The sequence below is a fragment of the Electrona antarctica genome, assembly GCF_951216825.1.
Source record: "Electrona antarctica genome assembly, chromosome: 14".
NCBI classification, from domain to species: Eukaryota; Metazoa; Chordata; class Actinopteri; order Myctophiformes; family Myctophidae; genus Electrona; species Electrona antarctica.
This window is the reverse complement of record NC_136795.1, coordinates 24,220,567-24,244,909: the sequence shown is the minus strand read 5'-3', so window position 1 is coordinate 24,244,909 and position 24,343 is coordinate 24,220,567. Positions and strand designations below refer to the sequence as shown.

The following is a 24,343-nucleotide window of genomic DNA, read 5'->3' as shown; positions in this document are numbered from 1 at the left end:
TAATTTAAATCACTTTTTAAGCCCTAGAGAACCAAAGAATCAAATTAAACCCTCTTTAAACACTGTCGGTACTACACGACTACCAATTAATTACCCTGTAATTTAATCACTATCCTGACTTTAAACACTGTCGGCACCAAACGACTGCCAATTGCACTATCCTGACAAGTAATCTTAAACAATGAATAATGGTAAAATGATTAGTACAAATGAACGCGACGCACAATTGTAATCAGAAAGAAGGAAAGTGCATCTTCGCCTCTGATATGAACAAAGGAAATTCTTCTGTTTGCTGCATTCCGTTACCTCAAAGTTCGCTCAGCCATGGATCAAGTTGAGAAAATGTTCACCGCTGTTCTCGCTGAAAGCTCTCGAAGCAAACTCTCATCATCTCATCATCTCTCCCCCCCTCCCAGCTCTGAAACAACAGAGATGGGAACACGAGAAAGAAAAAGGCAACATCTTCATCACAGACCCCTGCTCAGGTCCGTGAAGGCCCTCAGCTTGCGTCGTCAGTCGGCCATGGAAAGTGGAAACCGTCGCCGCCACGGAGATGTGTCCTTCTTCGGCACGTGTCGTGCGTGCAATGTGTGATCAGTACACCGCATACTACACGGCCGCTGTTCGACACCGTCCTCCTGTCCATTCCGAAACGAATTCCCGAAAGTGGAAACCGCCGCGCCAAGCGTCGAGTGGTCGCCTCACCCCGTCGTGGACCTCCGCTGGTGTCCCCGTGCCGTGCTGCGCTGCATCGCTCCCCTGCTCGCCGTCCCCAGCGTAGAGTTGATGATCGAAGGCCTCCGTGTGGCTGTTGCTTCCCCGCCGACCGCTCCTCTGTCCGCTAGCTGGAAAGAGACGCAGGCCGCCGCTGCGCAACACTCCTCATCGCGGTGGTCCGTCGTCATCCTCGTCCTCGTCCCGCTGGAACCCGTCGTCGCCGTCTCTCACAAAAACTCGCTGATTAGACTGAATAAAAAAGCCAACTGGTTCCTCTCCTAACTGGCGTAAACACCATGAAGGTCGGGATCGCGCACCATCTGTCGTATCTTATTATGGACACGAGACCATACAAACTTAACCAAAACGGGAGAGCGGAGATAATTGTGAGACGGCAGCAGACAGAGTAAGATGTTCCTTGATGTTTATTTCGACAACACAGCAAACAGCAAAGCATGGCATAGGCCTGGATGGCCTTGACCAGCCACCACCAGGTAGTGACTGGCCCGACTGACTGAACTGGTTACATTCAATTGCATGACATTAAGTACAATTTCCACAGAGGTGAGAATAGAGGCGTGTTCACTGTTCCCCTGAAGTCAACCCCAGCTTACGCATTGATCAACCATTTGTTGAGTGGCCACTTTGAACCCATGTTTAGCATTTGATGGCCCTAGGTGTGAATCAGGATCTCAGGACTCAAACAAAAGGCACAGTAAAAACAACCCCTGTCCCCAGGTGGTCCTTGAATATCAAAGACAGACCCCAATTAAGCCAGCCAGCTAGTCTGACCAACTAAACAGATCACCATATGCTATGAGCACAGTAGCACACATTATGGATAGAATTATGATTTCCAGATTCCACAGTAATTTTAACGTGCCGGTCGGGGGATTCGAACTGGCGACCTTCCGGTATCAAGACCGCTCCGCAAACCGTTCGGCCACCGTTCGGCCACCGCTGCCATCTGCTAAAACAATTGAACATTTTCATCAGCTTTAACATTAACAATCACTGATACAGTTGTTAATTATACATTTATGTTAAAAGAAACACATGATATTGTCATTGTTAATCTTCTAGAAAGTAGTACATTATTTATTTTACAATACTACCAATTCAGGATTTGTAGGAACTTACATAATGTAATTTTCTAATGAGACATTTCAAACATGAAAATATTTTAAAGCAAAAGGCAGATGCACACCTCAGCAGGCTGGTGACAGGTGCGTAGGGCAATAGAGCATATATTAAAAAGGGTATATTTGAAAAACAAAGAAGAGGACCCGCAGACAATTTTGTCTGTCCTGATGAAGGTCTAAGCGACCAAAATGTCGACCTAATAAAGAGCAACATTTTTTTTTCTCAAAGATACCCTTTTTAAAACAGAAAAATATAAAGTAATCTAAAGATGACAGTCCCGCCTTTAGAAGGACAATATCAATACCGGGAGCAGTGACAATGAAATACCATGGTTAACATGAGATTGTAGTTGAGTGTCCTTACAGGAGGGAAGCATATAGGCCTATCTGATCAAAATAATATCAAATATTTAAACTGTCTGGGTGGGTGCACTCAAAAGCCAGAGTAGACCTTAAAAGTACCACAGACGTGTTTTAAAGTGAAATACCCCTTTAATTGGTTATGGTGGTCATTAACTATAAGCAGTTATCAGAGGTCAAGATGACAAGTTCAAGTTTATTTTATTTATTTTTTCTATTTTTTTATCCCACAATTTTGCAACCCCATCCCATTTTGCACCCGGTGCCAATTGCCTAAACTGTAATCCTGGTCGCTACTCTCCCTCTGCCAACATGGGGAGAGCCCCGAACTGAGCTCATGCTTCCGTCAATGCATGAGGAGTGTTCAGGCCACTTCTTATCACCTGACAGTGGGGAGTTAACCAGGGTGGGACGTAGCACGTGGAAGGAACACTATTCCAACCAGTTCCTTTCCCCTCCATCAGGCGCCCCAGCTGACCAGGGATAGACCTGCTCTAGGCCAGGGTACACGGGGAGAACATGCAAACTCCACACAGAGTTTGACAACATTGGGCACCCGGCACTGATGACGCGGAGGAGAGAACACACAGTGCCCCCATTATCCCCAGCATCCCCGGCAGTAATCGAACCCAGGACCTTTTCTAGCTGAGGCGACAGCGCTACTGACTGCCGTGCCCCCTGATGACAGTTCACTAGATAACCAATAAACAATTGTCTACCAAACAAGACATTATATACAGTGCACTGCAGTGGTGTAAAAATAAATAAACGTTATACAACGTCATCATACAAGCAGTTGAGACGAATAACTGTTTAAGTCCATACTTAGGCCTATCCATAATTTATACATGTATACATTGGACACATGGATATTAAAGGGTCAGGACAGCTAGGCCTTTTTGGGGAGGGGTCAGAATAATGAATGGTATTAGACTGTCTTAGCCTACTTGTTGGTTTGTTTAATGTTGAGTGAGAAAACACATTAAGCTAATCATCGAGAGACCCTCAAAATAATTTGGGGACCACTGGTCTGGGGCTATCTATGAATATCTTTGATATAATTTACCATCTCAATTCTAAACTTAGGGGTTTAGGAGGGGTCAGAATAATTAATGGTCTTAGACTGTCTTAGCCTACTTGTTGGTTTGTTTAATGTTGAGTGAGAAAACAATGTTGCACATTAAGCTAATCATCGGGAGAACCCTCAAAATAATTTGGGGACCACTGGTCTAGGGATAGGCAATATCTTTGTAAGACATAATTTTATAAATGTTCCATCTAAATTAAAAACGTATAAGCTTTGTGCTTATTGATTTATATTTATTCCACTATAGGCTAGTGCTTTCATTTTTTGCGTATAATTAATGTCTGTTGTACACACGTCTTGTCTTCACTTCATACAGTTTGTATTCTACTAGAGTCACAGAATTCTACAAGTCACCCGTTTCGGCGCAGCACGCTGCACGCAGAGCGCTGGGAGGCCACGTGACACGGCACCATGTGACCATTATGTGGTGGGTGTGTTTTCTCCCTTGATTCAGTGCGACGACGTCTCTCTGGTCTCTGCTCCTCTGCTGTTGTAGTAGACAAAAAAGTTAAGATGGCGACTGTTGTGCATCTGAGGATCGGGGACCTGGTCTGGTGAGACGACAAAACGCTTAATTAAACATTTACATCAGACACCACTGACCTTTAACCAACGTTGATGCCATAAAGTGTCATTTTGTTCATTTGCACGCCGTATTACGACGTGTTTGTTGGTATAACGGCGCGTTAAGGCCAGTGTACAGTCAACGTTAGCATGGCGGCTATCGGAGGAACTAATGCAAATAATGTGTCTCCCTACCGCACCCAGGGGCGCCCAAACACAGCCAGGGAACCAAACACACACAGGGTCCAAAATACACAGGGGAAAACGAACAGATATACATGCTAACATCTCGCCGGGTCGCGACGAGTTGTTAGCTTATATATCTGTTCTTTTTTGTTTTTGTTTTTTTGAATAGCGGCACCGACATACTACGAGGCATGAAACAGGCTAGAGCCAGTTGCAGCCATCTGCCGTGTGTTACTTGTACCCGACATGTCATTAAAGTAACGCCACAGACAGGCATCTGACATGACAGGGCTGTATTTACTTTAGCCCCAGTACGTTCCCTCAGTCTTGTAAAGTATCAAAGTATATTTCACTAAAGCTATAACTGTCTACGTGTGCTTGTTGTGACGAAGATAGAGTACATCTGAGTGGCACAAACTAAAGTCACGTTACAGTCATTTGTCAGGGTTGTGTGTCTATACTCTGTGTACTGTGTACGGACGGATAGTACATTTGAGTAAAGTAGGAGTTGTTCCTGATGGCCTTGAATGTGATTGTGTGTTGTTTCTTTGGTTAGAAATATAAGTCTTAACAGCTCTGTATTCTGATAGTAGTACTACTACTCATTGCGAGAGTGTTTGTTCAGTAACAGGAGTCTCCATGTCTCTCCAGCTCTTTAAAAAACAGAAAATGCATTTTCAGGTTGGGATACCAATTTCCAATCAGGATATAGTTCTCAGACAGGATACAGATTAAAGAAGTGACATTCGAAGTGATGACTGACAGATCATCATTGCCACAAATAAATGAGCAGACAGATTTGGAACTTGGGTCTGGATTCTGGAACACTAAACGTTAACCTGATAAATGGCTGAAGGTTTGTCACCTACCTGGAAATGTATTTTCAGTTTATTAAAGAGCTGGGGACAGGGATACTCCTGACTGTACAAAGTTACAAACGCTCTAATAATAACTTCTATCACACTAGTGCTTTAACAAAAAGAACAAACCTTTTGTTTCAACAAAAAAAATTATCACTTGCCCTACCGTTTAATGTTATTCTCACTCACTCACTGTCATTACTGTTATTCCAGGGGGAAGCTTGGTCGGTACCCTCCATGGCCAGGAAAGGTGAGACTTCTTTTAGTTAAAAAATCATTAGTAGTGAATAGCGATACTGTCAATAGAAACACACTCATCATCAGTGGTAAATACTATACATTTCTACTTTGCGGTTTTAATTCTAACCATTTTCTTGTTGCTTTTATCTTGTTCCATAAAGCACTTTGTAGTCCTGTATGACTCAACTTTATTATTATTTCTTTATCTATCTATCTCTTGTCTAGGTTGTCAGCCCTCCCAAGGACCTGAAAAAGCCAAGGGGCAAAAAATGCCATTTTGTTAAATTCTTTGGTACTGAAGACCAGTAAGTAATGTCAACAGCTCCTCTAAATGCTTGCTACAGCTGTCACCAATACCATCATGACATTTTACTTGACCATGACTTGTCACACAAATAATTGCGTTTAACTATTTAATTGCGTTTCTGTCATTGGACATAGGAGCATGTGAATAAAAATTACACTTCTGTTTGACTTTATGAACAAAGTTTTCACAGGGCAGATATGACAAATAACTAAGTAAATAGCCAAACTACAAGCTTACAATGTGTCACATCGTGCCACATTGTGAGCTTGTAGATCGATTCGGCTATTTCCCCCATTTCTTTTTTTATGATTTGAAAATGTCTGAACAACATTTTTCAACATTGAAACGGTTTGGCGAAATAATTGCGATTATCTCAACTAATTGCAATTATGTAGTCATTGTGACAGGCCTAGTAGTCACTCCGACATAATCCTTGTTTTGTTCGGTGTGTCTCCAGTGCATGGATCAAAGTGGAGCAGCTGAAGCCCTACCACCCCCACAAAGAGGAGATGATCAAGATCAATAAAGGCAAACGCTTCCAGCAAGCAGTGGATGCGGTGGAGGACTTCCTGAAGAAATCCAAGGGCAAAGAGCAGGTGCCAAAAATGTCTTCCTGTTAAAAAGTACCTGAGTCTTGAGCAGAGTACGGATGTGGGCCTTGCTCTTAGGACTGCTATTGAGCTCAGTATCTTTAAACGTGAAATTAAATGAAATTATGGTAGATGTTTTGTTTTGGGTTATGTAGTAGAAGTTGTGATTAGTCAATTCTGAGAGGGTACAAATGGAACCGAATGGACCCGTAAGAGGACTACACTGCATGCATACAACCAAGCTACATGTGATTTGACATTCAAGGTGGGACTGGGACATGTTTTCTTTGTTTTAGAATTCAGAAGGCAAAGGAGAAGGCAAAGGAAAGAAGGCTGCCAGCAAGCCACTGAAAATCCTGGAGGAAGATGATGAGGACCTCAGCGCCCTCAAGGATCCGTCAGAGAAGGTCAGTAGGACATTGGAGTTGGTTATCAGGCAATCATTTGTTTTTGTTGTGGGTCAATGTGTGAGCTTCAATCTGTGGTAATCTTGTGATTATCGACCAGTTTGACGTCAAGGATTCGCTGTTTGATATGCATTGGGTCACTGACCCCCATTTGATCTGCACTGTAAAATCCTGATAGTTAATTTAATGAGAGACTGTCACTTTTCTGACCACAACAGAAGGCAGAGCCAGCCCAGCAAAATGCACAACCTCAAAGTTATAAAAAGGTTCAACTTTACCGCTGTAGAGAGAGCGAGAAAGAGTCAGAAGCGTGTTGTGCTCTGAAGCTGCCGTGGACTTGGGTGTAGTGCAACACTTGAGATGGACATAAACTGCCTAATGTGTAGAAGTAGGGCAGTGGTTCTCATTTGAAGGACCTGTAAGGGTCAATTTGGTTTAGGGATGCAACGAATATTCGAGCACCGAAACTATTAATCCGAATAGCCGAATATTCGGTATTCAGTTCGGTTGATTTTAGAGCAGAAACCGAATAGTCAAAGAACCGGGCTTACCATTTCATAACCTACTGTTTTGTTGTGATCAAAATGTAATCATGTCTTTTGCCATTATCATGTAGCTCTACAACAAAGCTACAGCCATGACAGCAATGGTACAAAAAAGAGATATCTATTCGGTATTCGGCCAACCGTTTCCTATATTCGGTATTCGGTTTCAGCCAAGAATTTCCCATTCGGTGCATCCCCAATTTGGTTCCATTTGTACACTACGAGTAACAGACCTGTAAGGGTCCATTTGGAGGGTCCATTTGGAACCCCCTAAGAAACCAAATCGGACCGTTAAGAGGGAATCGTTAAAGTCCTAAAGTGCTCCAACCCTAGTAATAATAATTAGGTCTAGGACTCTTAAAATATTCAGGATCAGCATTGGACCCCAAATATCAGGCATGGGTCGGACTCTAATGTTAATGTGTGTTTCTCTCCACCCTACCTCCTCCAAGGACTTAACTGACTCAGACCCCGAGCCGTCCACGGCTGAGAGGCTGGGGGCCGCGTCCGGCTCGGCCTTCAAATGGGAAGCCAGTGTAGGTGAAACCCCCCAAACCACCCACCTCCCCTCTGTTCGCCCCTCCAGCCTGCTCTGTTCTTCTGCCCTCTCTAATGCTTCACTGTGCAGCACGCTTCCTCGCCACCACACCGCAGCACAGCTGCTGACTCTGACCTTTCCTCCCTCTTTGACCCGTGTGCGTGCGTGTGTTTGTTTTAGTTTGTTGTTCACACTGCAGAACCTGTGGCTGATAAAGAACTCACTTGGTGGTCAACAACTCTTGTCATGGCTCGCAAAGACTGCTGGGTGGTTATGACGTACTATGAAATCTTGAGTTCATACTAGTGTAGCATGATTAAAGGTAGGGTGAGTGGTTCAGTGACAGGCGTCTCCATGTCTCCATCTCTTTAGTAAACACTAAACAGAAAATGAGTTTTGAGATTGGGATACCAATCTTATCCAATTAGGATAGAGAACATGCACAGGATGCAGTATAAACAAGTGAAATCATGACCCAAAGAAGTGAGCTGACGACATTGGATGTGGAACAACAAAGTGTAAGCTTATAAATTGGTATGCTTTCCTGTTTGGCTGAAATTGGCAACACATCTGAACATTTATTTACTTGTTTATTAGATGCTGAGACCCCTGTTACTGAACGAACACTATATAGCAATGATTACTATCAATATAGTGCTTTAACCTTTTAACAAAAAGGTTAAACTTTTTTACCCTACCCAAGTACTTATTTGTACTTAGTTGAACATGCTGAAAATAGCAGATCTACACACACACACGCACGTGCGTGCACACAAGATTAATACCACTATATGCCACAATATATTTATTCAGAATGTAAAGAAACTTAATATATAAAGTATTCAAATATAAGTGTTCTAGAGTGTCATTTTAACACAAGCGTCCCAGAAACCGGGTTGATGACCATGGAGCATGACATGCATTGATTGGTGATGGAGTGAACACTGGTAGTCAGACTTATGGTTTCCAGGCGCTGTCAAGTGAATGTCGATGCAAAGCCAATCACATGCAAATCACCAAGGCAGGCCGATAGTATGCCAGTTAACCCTCTCCACCAACTGCCGGTTGTATCCTACTAGCTCACATGCCCGTGAGGAGCCCCCACTGGGAGGACATGGCACCTCCGTCCTATTCCTCCTGTTCAACATTCCCCCCTGACAGTCTCTGCTCCCAGCCTGTAGGAGTACGTGCAGTTATAAATGTCACCATCCCCGCCCAGCTTCCCTCCCCTGAACACGGGCCAGTTGTGTTAATTGTCACTGTACAATTTAGGCATTTAGCAGACGCTCTTAATCCAGAGCGATTTACAATAAGCAAGAACAAAAAACATGGTAATACATACAAATAGTCATCATGAATCATAGTGGAATATCTATATTATGAAACTATGCGTATACACTATTGAGTGCGCCTACCGTATGTCTACATAAACTGCTATCTAAGTTACATAACTTGAGCCTATGCATACGCCTGTAAGGTCGTCGAGGCTAGGGTAAGTGCTACGGGCTAAGATGGAGTCTGAAGAGGTGGGGTTTCAGATAATCGGCAGAAGATTGGGAATGAGTCTGCAGTTCTGATTTCTATGGGAAGTGCATTCCATAGTTTTGGAGTCGGAAGGGAGAAGAGTTTGGGAAGTGTGGAGCGTTGTCCCGGCGTATTTAGCGGAGGTACTTACAGCCTCCGTCAGTACAGTCGGCTGATCTGGGCGTGCGGGACTGATGACTGGATTAGGAGCTGGGCTGACTCCTGGGTGAGGAAGGGTCTAATTTGTTGAATGTTAGAGTGTAAACCTACAGGATTGAGTGACCGCTGTAATGTGTGCTTTGAATGAGAGCTGACTGTCCAGGACAACACCAAAGTTCTTGGCTGTTTGAACGGAAGTTACCAAGGTGTTGTCTATGGAAATTGTCAGCTCCTGCATGGGGCAGGACTTAGCTGAGAAGATCAGTCTTACTCTTGTCTGGGTTCAGCTTGAGGTGGTGAGAAGAATCCACTGTGAGATGTCAGCCAGGCATGTAGTGATGCATTCTTCCCCCTGAGTAGCAGGGGGGGGGGGGGATAGAAACGGTCGAGTGTCATCGGCGTCGCAGTGATATGATGGATTGTGAGCAGAGATGACAGTATCGAGAGATTTAGTGTACAGGGAGAAAAGGAGTGGACCAAGTACAGATCCCTGTGGGACCCCAGTTAGGAGGGGGGATGAAAGCAAACCTTTCCAAGAAACCTGGTCGGTTAGGACGTAATGGTGCTATAGGCTGGGGACCTGTCAGCAGGGAGTAATGGGCGAGAGTAGTAGGACGAAGCCTCTACGTCCTCCTGATGGGGGGCTCCTCACTGGTACGTGAGTCGGTAGGATACAACAGCAGTGACGACGACTAAATTGGGGAGAACATGGGGTAAAAAGCTAAACAAAAACAATTTGAGTAAGTGGGCTGGCTAGCTAAGTAATGTCAAGCTGGCACACATCACTTCCACCTGTGATTTGCATGCGGCAGGCTCTGCAATGACATACATGTGGTCAATTACTATGGGTACTGAGATGATTGCTCAATTTGTACCCATTTAAATCGGAGCCCATTTTAGTTTGGTGACACTTGGTGGATGCACTTAACCAGCTGGTAGGATGGGAAAAGAAGTGGTATTCTGGGGCCAAGTGATTAACTGTAAATGCCTGCACTAATATTCTTTCTCTTCTTCACTACGTAAAGCAGTGGTTCTTAACCTTTTCGGCATCAGGGCCCAACTTGAACATTTCAAGAAGTGTACACGTTATCGGCTGTCATGTTAAGTGTTCAGATGGGTGGGCCGCCTGCATTTTCAGAGCATGTTTGTTCTAATGATCATTAATCGATTGTGTTCCCACTTGGATCAATGGAACTAACAAAGTATGATTTCCTATTTATTGGTATCACAAGGAACAGTTCTTTCTACATTCAGTTTTATTTTATGTTCTATCAAAGGGTAGAACATAAAAGGGAAAGGTTTCCAACAATATTAGAATATTACATAAAATCAATAAAAACAAAAACAAATGTTGACCACCTGAAAGAAACTTGCACGGTGCTCTTTTTAATGGCGTTTTCAACTATATTCTTAAAAAAAAAGTTTGAAGATCCTTTAGTGCTGCTGCCGGCTGCCCCGCTATCTTTTATTTGGTCAGTTAATTTGAGAGTGTCTCACTGAGTTTTTTCCCCCTTTTCTCTTCTATTGTAGCCTGTCAAGAACGACCCACATTTCCACCACTTCCTGCTCAGCCAGTCTGAAAAGGTAGGCCTCTTGCCTTTCATTGTGTCACCAGGTCTTTGTCCCCCTGTACTTTGTCTTCTTGAGTTCCATCCCTGCTAGCCACGGGAACTAGTACGGATGGTTAAACCATGCATTTAGCCATAAGGGACATGGCATTTTTAGGATGGCACTGAATATAGCCAGACGTGTGTGACATTGCCGCACAAGTAAGTATAAAATAGGGAAAGGTATATCGTCAAACCCTAAATGTAAACCTCTTAATCCCTAATTCAAACCATAAAGCCAACCTGAATATTTTTTTAATTCTAAACCTCATCTCTGAAACACATTTTAACCGTAAAACGACATATTCCAGGAGCAGGAAAATTAACGGTCCTCACAATGTTTCCGAAATTGTACTCTACTCGTGTGGACGTTTGTTCCTCAAAAGTATTGTGTGTGTGTGTGTGTGTGTGTGTGTGTGTGTGTGTGTGTGTGTGTGTGTGTGTGTGTGTGTGTGTGTGTGTGTGTGTGTGTGTGTGTGTGTGTGTGTGTGTGTGTGTGTGTGTGTGTGTGTGTGTGTGTGTGTGTGTGTGTGTGTGTGTGTGTGTGTGTGTGTGTGTGTGTGTGTGTGTGTGTGTGTGTGTGTGTGTGTGTGTGTGTGTGTGTGTGTGTGTGTGTGTGTGTGTGTGTGTGTGTGTGTGTGTGTGTGTGTGTGTGTGTGTGTGTGTGTGTGTGTGTGTGTGTGTGTGTGTGTGTGTGTGTGTGTGTGTGTGTGTGTGTGTGCGCGCGCACAGGTCCATTTGAAACTTTGGCCACTGAAGTGTAGCAATCCGTGGCACAACTAACTTAAATGTTTGCTTTTGATGTTGAAAGTTCCCTATACATACTAGTAGTTGAAAGGTTGTTGTCAGTAAGCAAGTGATAGAGTTGGAGAATGCATTTTAAAGTAAAGATTTGCAGACAAATTTAAGCTGACGATTAATTGTCACAAATAATTGCGAATTAATTTTTTATTTTTATTGAACATTGGAAGGTTACAATTTTTAATTCTGTTTTACTTCGTATTCACAAATTGCACAGGGCAGATATGACAAATGACTTGAATATACAAAGAATTCACTGACACATTTAATGTATATATATATTTTTTTTCTCTTTCCCCAAAATTTACAAAATAGTGGAAATAGTTGATCTACAAGCTTTGTAGATCTGCTATTTCTGCAATTGTTTTTAATGTTCAACATGCTAGTGATTGAAGATTATACAAAAATAATTGCGATTATCTCAAATAATTGCGATTAGGCGAATATGTAGTAATTGTGACAGGCCTAGATATAACTGACTGAAGGCTTCTGTTTTCTGCAGCCTGCCTCATCATTGGAACCCATCAGCAAGCGTCTCAAGATCATCGAAGAGGTAAAGGATCTCTTGACTAATTCACACAACCACCAGATACATGATAAGTTTATTGAATTAACATTATGTGAAGATGTAACGCAAATAATGGACAGTTAATGTATAAAGACGGAGGAAGAGGAATTATTTTCTCTGTTCATTTATTGAGAATTGAGAATGTCCAAATGAGAGTACGGGCAAGGTCCCCATGCAATGGGTAAAACCAGGGGTCTTCAACATTTTTCAGGCCAAGGACCCCTTAGGTGAGGGAGAGATGAAGCATGGATCAACATTGTGTTGCAGATTCAACTTTTTCATAGATTTCGTAAATGGCGTCAGTCTTGTTTGACAGCAGTATCAATGTGTAGTGTTGAGTTTGATTCATGTTACTGTGTATTTTCAAACGGTTAACCACATAAACCTGCTATATTTTAAAAAAAATTACTTGATCTGCTTTTGTTTTCACCTACACCAAACCTTTTTGCTGAAAATAGCCAATCTACAACAAACTACAAAGCCTCGCAGCACAGAATAGGATGCTAGTAGGGTTTAAAATAACAATTTAGCCGATACTGATACCGATATGTTTATTTCGCTTTTATTGTTCTTCCCCCCTTTTGTGCCAGGGAAACAATTACATCTTCAATACAAGAAATAAATGTTCAGAATCTACAGCTTGGTAGGCTGCAGATGACTAACACACCAACAACGCAAAATGTACCACTACCAATGCTTATCAACAACAGATAAATATCAGCTACTGCCATCGGTTTTATCTGCTGATACCGATAACGGCAAATATCGGCCGATACAATATGTGGCCGATACATCGGTGCATCCCTGGATGCTAGGGTTCAAGTGGTTACCGTAAAAAGAAATCCGATGTCGAAGACCCCTGGGTTAAACTAAGACGCCTTCCCAAAGTTCCCAGCCATAATGGTAAAGCTCCCAGCCTTTTGTGTGGGTCGATTCTCAAACAGTGATTCTGCATTCAAACTACTGCCGTAAAAAGCGCTGCCAGCTACGTTGCTGCCGAGTCACTGTTGGAAGTGTTGCTCAAACTGCATTGTGTAAAGGGTTGAATAGCACAAGGAACTGGTTAATGGCAAGTATGAGTTTTTTCTTCCATTTTAAAACGGGTTGGCGTTTCACTGCGTCATTGGAGCTCTGGGAGCTTTTATTATTTTTTTAAAACGCGTCACGCCAGTCACACAGTGACAGGTGTCACCGTGGCAATCGCAATAGGCTCAGTGCACAGTGGTCACTGGTTATATTGGAAATAAATTCCTTATTTCCTTCATAGGTGTTACCAACTAATGAAAGCTCTGTTCCATTCTGCTCAAACAGACAGGTTGCTGAGGTTGTGCATGTCGGCTCAGTCAAAGTGTATTCCATGACCCTCATGGTCCCTTGAGGGGGTTCCAAATGGCCCCTTATGGGTGTGCAACTCTGAGAGTGTAAGAAAAGAAAAGAGCCAAAAGAGCTATTTTCGGCGAGCGCCAGTCGTATGACATAGTATAAATAAGGCTTTTAAGCACCAACGAGTGCAAGCAGTGTTGGCAACTTGCCAAGTCTGCTTATTATAAGTGACTTTGGGATATTGGTAGTTGGCGGTTGTGTTTTTTTGGACTTGTTTTCTAAATGTTGTTTGAACCAGTGTAGGACCCCCCCCTACATTTATATGTACATGTATTTGTCTGCAGATCCCCCATTTGAAAATATTTTGTGCCAGGCACCCACCATAGATTTGTTGCCAAGGACTACCTTTACGACCTTTTCTCCAAAGGCTCACACTGACAAAGACGACTTTTAGCTTTTTTTGTTTTTTACACTAGATGCCGCTCTTGGCTAACCTATGATTCACCATTTGAATCCCAGCCTAATCACAATTATTTTAGATAATTTCAATTATTTGTAATTGACACCTTGTGGGCTTGTACATCAGCTTTTTTCTTTTACAGTTTGAATGTATAAAGTCATTAAATATGTAATTTCTTTGTGTATTTCAGTTATCTGTCATATCTGCAATTCTTTTTACAGAAATGTTAATGTAACTTATTTATACGTTCCAATGTTCAATGCCAAACACACAATTCAATCGACAAATTAGTCGTCATTTGTCAAGTATAATGTCATGATCGTAGTGGCCCTAAATCTGACCTGTTCTCTTTGGTTGTTCAGGACACGTCAACGTCTATCCAAGCTGCAGACAGTACGGCCATCAACGGTAGCATCACACCCACAGATAAAAGGTATGTTCATGTTTACAACATTCATAGCTGCTATAGACTAATCCATAGAGGTGTGCCCAGGGCATAGCCATAACTGTGGTGTATTAAGCACTGCTTTACACCGCAGCACTGATTAGCTACACCTGGACTACAGGGCACTGCTCCACGTCTATTAGTGCAGGGCCAACACTGATATTTTCATGAATTGGTACCACCTAAGGTGAGCGTAACATTTTTATATTTTTAAGTGGTGCAACCACTTCATTAAGTAGCTTTGCGTGTGCCTGGCTGGCTGGCTGGCTGTGTCTGAGCACGAAAATTGCATTTGGTTGGTTTTGGAAAAAAAAACAAGTGTCACTGTGCAGCCTAACACACACATACATATTAACTGTATGATTTCAGGTGTATCAGTACATTACAGTACAGTAGAGTAGAGGGGCCCCTGGGGACCCCCACACGGTAATGTGGGGGTCACAAATGTGATTAGGTCATCACATTGGGCATGTGGCTATGGCTGAATTTTGGGCCAAGGAGTGTTGTTCGTGCGAAACTAATGCTTGGATCACATGCTACTTAAAGCATAATGAAATTTGGAAAGTTTTGCCTTATATACAGTAGGTTGTCGATGACTCGATAACTGACATTAAGCTACTGAATTGGAATTGGAAGACTTATAAACTAGGGACATGTAGGAATACAAAAATGTTACGGTCACCTTAGGTGGTACCAAAATCTGGCTCGGCCCTTGGAGGTCTGGAGGGTCTTGGAGCAAAGGTAGTTATAGATCCTTAACATTCTCCAAGCACCATAGTTCCATGGCTAATCCAGCCAGTTACAATAGAATATTTGTTCCAGGCTGTTCTCCACTTCACAAATCTTACGTACACTATAGTATTTCGACCAAATGGCTAAAAACCATTATGTTGCTGTGTTGGTGCAGAGGAAGTTGAATCCGAACACTGGTTTATATCCGAAACACATTTGGCTGTGTAATTGAATACTAAAAAAGACAAATCAATGAGCTCAAAAGCTCATATACATCTTTATTGAAGATTTTTTTTTAATAAATAAACAAATTATACAGTTTCCTGTCCTTAAGGCCAGTTGTCCCAGTTTCTATAGTGTTCATGTATGGTTCTTAGACCTGGATAAAATGTCTGCTTGCCTATAGCTATGTATATTAGTCTTTCCAAACGGATGCAGTTCTTAAGCTCACTTTCCCAAATCTTTAATGTTGGAGTGTTTGACCTGAAGAAATCCAACATCCAGATGTTTAGACTGGTTTGCTGTCTATATAAAGTAATTTGTGTATATTCCAATGTCAGTGTTTGGCACTTAAAGGGACTTTAGTGTTCTAAAATCTCTATTTTTTAATATGTTTTTTGTGTATTGTTGAGTCAGTGCTATATAAATATGGAACCAACACAATATGCAGATGTGTGTCCTCTCCCCTCTAAATGTGTAATTCTCATCTGTTTGCTGTTGCATTGTTCGCATTGTTCTTGTTTCAGTGAAGGACTGAAAGTGCCTTATGAAATTTTTTGCATGGATCCTGTGTTTTTGACTGAGTTTGGGCCAATCTTGTTCTTTGTCTCCAGGATAGGCTTCCTGGGGCTGGGGCTGATGGGAAGTGGCATCGTTTCGAATCTATTAAAGATGGGTCATGTGGTCACTGTGTGGAACCGCACCGCAGAAAAGGTACCTGGACGACCCCCGATACAATCCACTGAATGACATTAGAGGCGGAAATCTCTAGGTATCTGACAATTTGATTAAAAATCGATTTCCGATGCATCTCGATTTCAATACATTATTTATCACCCTCACTGTGACTAATAAACAAAGTTCTTTCTAATGATCCATAATGAAAATAGATTACGACAGAATACAACCCACTGGACAGTGACATCTAAACATGTCAGAGGGACAGGTGCAATATTTATCCCTGATATATTTTTTCCATTATTCTTGTTGATTTGATATGGAACATTATTATACAACAGTGGCATAAAAATAAAACGAGCTCAACTAGAAAAGCATTGGTCAACGTGGCACACAGACTGTATGTAAATATAAAATTCATAATTAATTCATCCCTACCAAAAATCATATCCGGTCAATATATGGTCAATCCGGTGTCAATAATAATAATAATGATGATGCACGTTTATTCATTTTCCCCAAGATACACCCTTTTCTTCAGTCAGCTGACCACTTGAACCCCAGAATCCATATTCTGGAGCAAACATTATCCCAAATAGGTGAATCTACAAGCTCACAACGCGGCACGTTGACATATTGTGAGCTTGTAGATCAGCTGTTTTTGGTGAAGGGATCTGATGTAGAGGAAAAAGGTGGGCCAGGTACACAGACAACTCGGGTCCAATTCACTAAGTTTGATAATGCCGAAATTCACACCTGTACAGGGTCCATACATACGTCATTTTCCAAAAGCATCTAAACACGGCCTCCACTTTTCTTATTAAAGGATCTGTAAACTGTAAAAGTTTGACTCCCAACGTTGCCTTTGTGTTGCAGTGTGACCTGTTCATCCAGGAAGGGGCCAGGTTAGGACGGACCCCTGCTGAGGTGGTCTCCATGTGTGACATCACCTTCTCCTGTGTCTCTGACCCCAAGGCTGCCAGGGATGTGAGTACAGCAGTGGTTCTCAAACTTTTTCACATCAAGGACCCCCAAATTGACACCCATTAGCCCGCGGACCCCCATTTGAGAAGATATTCCAGGGACCCCCATAAAAGATTTTTACGACTCTAGCAGTGATTCTCAACCCGTTTAATTTCAAGGACCTCAGTTTGAAATGCATTAGTCTACAGACCCCCATTTAATTACATTTATATCTCTGGGACCCCAATTTCTATTGTAAAATCAATGTTAATTTAACTCTGAGGGTGTACAAATGGAACCAAACGGACCCATAAGGGTCCATTTGGTTCCAAACTATCATTTAGCTGGGGACCCCCTGGAACTCCCTCAAGGACCCCACTTTGGGAACCACTGGAGTACAGTACTAAAACTATGACCACAACTTTTTTTTACTGACTGAAAACCAAATGCTGTCTTGACCAAAACTTTTGACTAAATATATTGACAATTTTGTCCGCAAATAGAGGGACTAGTGGAGAAGAGATCCAGTAGAGAAGTCCTACTGGAAAGAGAAATCCTTTTACCCTAACTTGTGTGTGGGTCTACAAGCTTGGGAGCTTGTAGATTGGCTATTTTCGGCGTAAATCAGGCATTACGACACCATCGAGGCCTGCCAAAATATTTTAGTCAACTAAATCAACTGTAGATTTAGTCTACTATTGTTGTATTTAGTCAACTAAAACTATACTAATAGTATAACATTTTAGATGACTAAAGACTGACTTAAAATTTGCTGTCAAAATGAATCCTGGTCATGTCATATGGCCATGCATGGTGGGCTGACAGAAACTATGTTTTGTGTGCAGTTGGTGATGGGGCCCAGTGGAGTGCTGCAAGGCATCAGACCAGGAAAATGCTACGTGGAGATGTCGACCGTAGACCCAGAGACCATCACAGAGCTGGCACAGGTACATGCACATGAATCTGAATCTAGCCAGGGCCCTCGCACGTCCGTACACAAGCATAGGGACACACAAACTTATTTTTCCTACATTTCACATTTTTGGAAATCTTGGAACATTCTGCCCATAATGACATAGTTTCAAGCCAACCAACTTCTGAGTGTGTAATTCTGCCTTGTGATTTGGACATGAAACCGTTATCTACACTTCAGACATGAAGGAGCCCTTTGTCTAGTTTACTTTATATATCTAGGTTTTGGCAGTGAAAAAAAGTATAGGAATACTGAAGCCAAAAAAAGGTATGATAACTGCTCTCGGCTGACGAGTGTGTGTGTGTGTGTGTGTGTGTGTGTGTGTGTGTGTGTGTGTGTGTGTGTGTGTCTCTAGGTGATCACGTCACGGGGCGGTCGTTTCCTGGAGGCTCCAGTAGCAGGCAGCCAGCAGCTGTCCAACGATGGCATGTTGGTCATCCTGTCAGCCGGCGACCGCACCGTCTACGAGGACTGTAGCAGCTGTTTCCAGGCCATGGGCAAGACCTCCTTCTTCCTAGGTATACACTTCCTCCTCGGCATGCAGCCAAGTGTTGACCAGTGTTGGCCCGCATAATCACACACCCATGGGGACCCTGAGTCTGGGGATACTGCACAAACAAAGTTCAGAAGATAAGTTTAAAGTGAAGTTGACCCCAGCAAAATGACTTCATAGTAGAGCCCTGCGCGGGAGTGATTTATTAATCCCACTCCTGTTGAATTTCTGACCACTCCCGCCCAATCCGGCAATGATTTAATTCATTGACCGCCCGCAGTGACTGCCTGTCCGCCACTCCCGCCCGCAACAACAAAAAATGTAAGTCCCGCACCATCCCGCAATTTTTGTCGTTTAGTCCCGCTAAACGCGCAATATTTCCATTGAGATCGAAAAACATTACGTAATACATTTACCCAAACTGTTGCTGAGATTGAGCAGGTATGCACGAGAGAGGGGTTGTTTTTCTTTGTGAGGAGTTGTCAGCATGTCTTATATGGAATCATGTTGCCAAGGGAAAATAGCCCATCTACAAGCTAGAAATATGTTGAGACAAATCTTCCATAAAACCCAATGGTCTCGAATATATCATATAAGCAAAGGTTAAAGCCTCAGTCTGTGATTTCTTCACCTGATTGGCAGTGTGACAGCAGAAACAGAATTTTACCTATTGTGTTAATTGTTTAGGAAACAGGATTTGGCCATACAACATAATTTCAGTGGCGAGATTGTATTTTGCGTTTGAGTTTGATTTGGAGGTTCTGGTTTTGTTTGTTGAAGGTGAGGCCGGCAACGCAGCGAGGATGATGCTCATACTCAACATGGTGCAGGGAAGCTTCATGGCAACCATCGCCGAGGGCCTGACCCTGGCCCAGGCCACCGGCCAATCACAGCAGACCTTACTGGACATCCTCTGTCAGGGTCAGATGGCCAGCACCTTTGTGGACCAGAAATGCCAAAGTAAGACACACACACACACACACACACACATCCACATGCAGAGACAAACTAATCTATGAAACAAAAACGATTAATCGTAATAGAAAAGATTATTCATTTAGTTGCCAATTTAGTAATCGTAATCAAATCGGCAACTAATCGCTGTATTTTTTATTTTATTTTTCCACTTAACCATATTTTTTCCAGTGTTAAGTGTAACTACACTAAGGAGGAGTGACTGCGATGTGTTCTGAGCTTGTAGATCGGCTATTTATGGCAATGTGGTTTGGTCCAAGTTTCAGACCAAGTACGGCGCTGATGGTCAGGTTTACTAAAGTACTGGGTTTCCTATGAAATCGATGAAATGGTTTAATTGTAGGTATAATTTGTAGGGGGGGTCATCTCAGCTAAGGGCTTCTTCACCTAAAAAAAAACGTTTAAGACCCCTGCTCTAAAGTATTAAGATCCACAGCACACTTCTGACCAGGCCACCTCTCTGTGTCAGATATCTTACAGGGGAACTTTAAACCAGACTACTATTTGAAACACATCCAGAAGGACCTGAGGCTGGCCATCTCCATGGGTGACGGAGCCAACCACCCCACCCCCATGGCAGCAGCAGCCAATGAGGTGAGACCCTGTCTACACATCCGGTCTGTCAGGATGTTATATGTTATTTAACAAAAAAAGCTGATCGGCTAATTACAATTATCTGAAATCATTGCGAGTAGGCGACTATGGAATAATTCTAAGACCATCCGTGGTCCTGTGGAACCGAGTCAAACAAAATGTAATGCCTCAACTCCAAGTGCTTGTCAGGGTGGAGGGTCCCCTCACTCCCCTGGAGTCTGAAGAGGCGAGTCTTCAGACTGCAGCATGGACATTGGGAGTTCCACAGTTTGGGAGCCAGAAGGGAGAAGAGTCGGGACGTGTGGAGTGTTTTGTGTTGACCATTTGTCCATTGTTTGGTCTGCAGGTGTACAAGAGGGCCAAGGCATTGGACCAGTCAGACAACGACATGTCTGCCGTCTACAGAGCCTACATTCACTAGAGCCAGATCTGCACCTCTCCTCTGGACCAGCTACACTTTAACTCTCTCCTTTTTACTTTGCTTTTTACTTCCTTCCTCTCTAATGATTTTTGTTTCTCTTTTTGCCTGCCGCCAGTTCTGCCCAATTTATACTCTGGTTTTGTGCGTGATCAAAATAGCCGATCTGCAAGCCTCTGCTGCATGGTGTGAAGACGCATAACCACTTTATACATTTTTCACTCTAAATGAAATATCTTCACTGAAAATAGGCGATCGACGCGTTGTGAGCTTGTCAACCGGCTACTTTTCTCCGAAGGTTTTCCCAGAGTGTGGATGCTAGGGTTTAAGTGTTTAATGCACAACATGATAAAGACCGTGCTCATGGTGATCCTGCGGTCACTGAACCTCGGGTCGTTCCTCTCGGCTAACGGAGCTGGCACAGGCATGGCGAGGAGAAAGGATTCCATGCAGGCGTTAGGTGATGGCTCACAGAACCTCCCGGTGTCTTCTCTCTGTTGTGCAACAGTCACGAGGCCTTTGGTGTGGACATGGGATGATTATGTGATTAGAAAAAGCTCACAATAATTGTATTGCGGAGATTTTAATTCTATCATGAAATTGTCCTGTCATAAACTGAGATTGATTCACATTTTGCCATATCTCGTTAAACTCTAAAAAGTGAAATGGACCTGTAAGGAGCACTCTTGCTTGGTACGCTCTTTTTTTTTCACTCGACACCAAATCCCTTCGCAAAAATATATCTACAAGCTCACAAAGTGTTATTTTTTTGTGAACGTTCCCCCCCAGAATAGGGTTTCTGGTGTTCAAGTGGATTACAAAAGTGGCATTTTAAGAGTTTTAAGCAGATTTGTGATTATTGCGATAATATTGTTAAAATCAAAATTATTTTGGCCTCAATCGTGACATGACATTTTCATGTCGTCTCATCCCTACTAGAGTGCTGCTCCTGGGTTCTGGATAATGTGCATGCAATAACTAAGCAGACTGCATAATAGGTTAATGATCCGAAATTGTGATTTTTGTTTCGCAATTCATCTAATCGTAAAAGTCGACAATTAACACCTTATTTGGCAAGCTGTCGCACCTTTATAACTTGTCTCAGCATCGTCACACAAGGGTTAAAAGCATAGCATGTAGTTGTATATAGTTATATATGTATAGTTTAAACGACAAAACAATTTCCCTCTACCAGCAGTTATCAGCCACTGGAGTAGTGATGTTTACCTGCAGAAAGACAGCTGCACACTGGCTGAGCTTACAGATCCGCTATTTTCGGCCCGCCCCACCGGCACGCAACTTGCATATAAATCAGGTTTGTTTTGTTAAGAGGCAACCTTGAGCATTGCACTGACGTTGATTTAAATTTAATATGCTATATGAATGCTCCACGTTAGGTTGCACTGCTGTGTCTCCTATTTCTGTCTGTTGCCAGGCGAAACCTGCCCCACTTGTGAATTCTGATGGTAAATTAAGTTAAAGGTTCAGTAAGTGATATTTCTTTGGTTAAAATAAGCGCTGAATAGTTCTATATTCTGATAATTGTTTGTTCAGTAACGGGGGTCTCCTTGTCTCTTCGGGTCTTAGTGAACAGAAAATGCATGTATAGCACATGCTGCTAAACTTGAAGGAAATTGGCCTTCCACTTTTGCTGATACTTCCATCGTTGCCGCAGAGCTGCTTAACCTAGGATATGAGTATGACCAGGGGTCGATCATCTATAGCAATTTCAGGCCTGTCATCTCATACAGACATGCAACGTAGAGACGAGGAGACACCTGTTAACTGAACAAACACACTATAGCAATGATTACTATCACAATTTAGAGCACCAAATGTCTTTGACAAAAATAGCCCACGTAAAGGTTGTAGGTTGGTTATTTTTGGCGAACGTTCCCCCTCCCATAATAGGGTTGCTGGGCTCCAAGTGGTTTTAACAGCAGCAAAATCTTTGTATCACTTACACTACCTTCTGCCAGCGTCTTGCCATGGTGAAGTTGTGTTGCATTGGAGTAGCAGCGGATACATGGCACGGATGTTTGGCTTTGGTAGGAGCACAGGTTAACGAGATGTATCACTCCTGTGCATATTATATTATTAGGTTGTTAATTCTGTGTGGAGGTTGTTTTATGTCCTGAATTCCATGAATACAAAAAAATCTGTGGATTTTGTTTTTTTTTGTTTATATATTAACCTGAAGACAAAGGTTAGCAAAGCACCAAGGACAGGTCACTGCATTGCCTTAATGTTGTAACTCTTGAGTGTTTGCAGAATAGATGTATTTATTTATTTCTGTCTAATTTCTAGACCTTTTTTCTTAAATTTATTTTTATTTTATTTTGTGTTTTAACGAAATTTGTGTTGCTGTCGAGCGGTTTTCTTGAATTAGGTTAAAGATATCAACCGATAAAGTTGAGGCCTTAAAAATTGTCATCGAGACTTGAGCTTGCCACGGTCAAAAACATTTGTTTTGTTTTAAATGCTGGAAGAGTTCTCATTTTCCCATTATTAAACCTTTTGAACAAGACTCATAACCCCTTTTCTCAATTTCATTTTAACCATGTCAGTGCTGCTTGTACTAAAAACAACAATTCTGTTGGAAAGTGTTAATGTTTGCAGAATCAACAACATTAACATTAAAGCATTTTGAAATGTAACATTTTCCAAAAGCCTGCAGACAAAAAAAGACCCAATCTACACGCTCACAACGTGTTGTGAATGTAACATGTTGTGAGCTTGTAGATTGCTCATTTCAACTAAAGCCTACAAATTAAGCATAATAGCAGATGTACAAGGACACATTAGCTGGAAGATCTAACCCGTTTTCTAGGCAAGCGACACCGTTGTGTGATTTGTGTATAAATTCAACTTTAATTCCTGGAAAATAATTATAGTTAATAGTCCATTTCTGTTTATTGATTTGAAAACTAAGGATCCCCCACCCCATTTTCACTGGTAATTGTCCCATTTCATTTTATACATTTTCATTTTGCCAAATTAATATTTTCTTTGTTTTTTTTAGTTGAAGATCCTATGACCGTACCGTGTATAGACATGTTTTAGGAAATAGATATGTAAATATCCTTGCAAGTGTATGGGTTGTATTTACACACGCATACATAACACACAACACCAACACAGACTCATAAGGGGTGGGTATAAAGTTTTGCTTTTGACTTTACAGACTCTCATTGTCTCTTAATACTGTAGACGATTAAATTGTAGTGTAAATGGTTTACTACTGTGTGGTTTCTAATCTGGCTTATAATCGTGTTGACCCGACTGACTTGGATCCAGTTGTGGAAAGTGGATATGATGGAATTGCTTTTCTTGGGGGGATATTTATGATTTTGTGTACATGTGGAAAGATGTTTGTTTTTTGTGCTCTTTATTAAAATCTTTAAATTGACGTTGCGTTTGCAGGTTGTCATTTGAATGAACACTGATTTAAACAGTAACACTGATAGTTTTGACACAAGGCACAAGCCCTGAACGGGAAAAATAACCTGTGCTCTAATGGATAGGTGGCAGGCCTCCAACAATGTAGTTATTATTTAGTCTCAAGCTAATACTTTCCATGGGTTCTGCATTTATAAAGCCCACCACACTTAACCACTTTCACTTTTAAATACATTCAAGAATAGTAGGCGTGTAACGATACATTTGAACAGAGATACAATATGTATCACGATACATGGACGATATTGGTTCATTATGGCGATCCGATTCAATGATTTGAAATCGATAGTCAGTAACTATGTAAAATACATTGACATTATTTTAAACATAATTAAACCCATCTTTTTATTTTTTCTTCTAAAAATTGCTAAATAGTACCACGCACAAAAATGTAGTATTGATACAATCG

At 42.0% G+C, this 24,343-nt stretch overlaps 1 protein-coding gene across 2 annotated transcripts; it reads left to right on the top strand.

The window, feature by feature from the left end:
* The first annotated feature begins 3,741 nt into the window (after window positions 1–3,741).
* Window positions 3,742–23,884, top strand: glyr1 (glyoxylate reductase 1 homolog (Arabidopsis)). Of its 2 annotated transcripts, XM_079520670.1 has the most exons (16): window positions 3,742–3,860; window positions 5,130–5,166; window positions 5,382–5,461; window positions 5,921–6,059; window positions 6,350–6,460; window positions 7,458–7,541; window positions 10,757–10,810; window positions 12,137–12,187; window positions 14,348–14,418; window positions 15,996–16,095; window positions 16,936–17,046; window positions 17,868–17,969; window positions 18,351–18,513; window positions 19,269–19,448; window positions 19,933–20,057; window positions 20,404–23,884. In XM_079520670.1, exons 1-16 carry the CDS (start codon window positions 3,820–3,822, stop codon window positions 20,476–20,478), a joined length of 1,524 nt encoding a protein of 507 aa, XP_079376796.1. In that variant the 5' UTR covers window positions 3,742–3,819; the 3' UTR covers window positions 20,479–23,884. The 2 variants fall into 2 exon arrangements, with proteins under 2 accessions (XP_079376796.1, XP_079376797.1); XM_079520671.1 differs by lacking the exon at window positions 7,458–7,541.
* The last annotated feature ends 459 nt before the right edge of the window (window positions 23,885–24,343 follow it).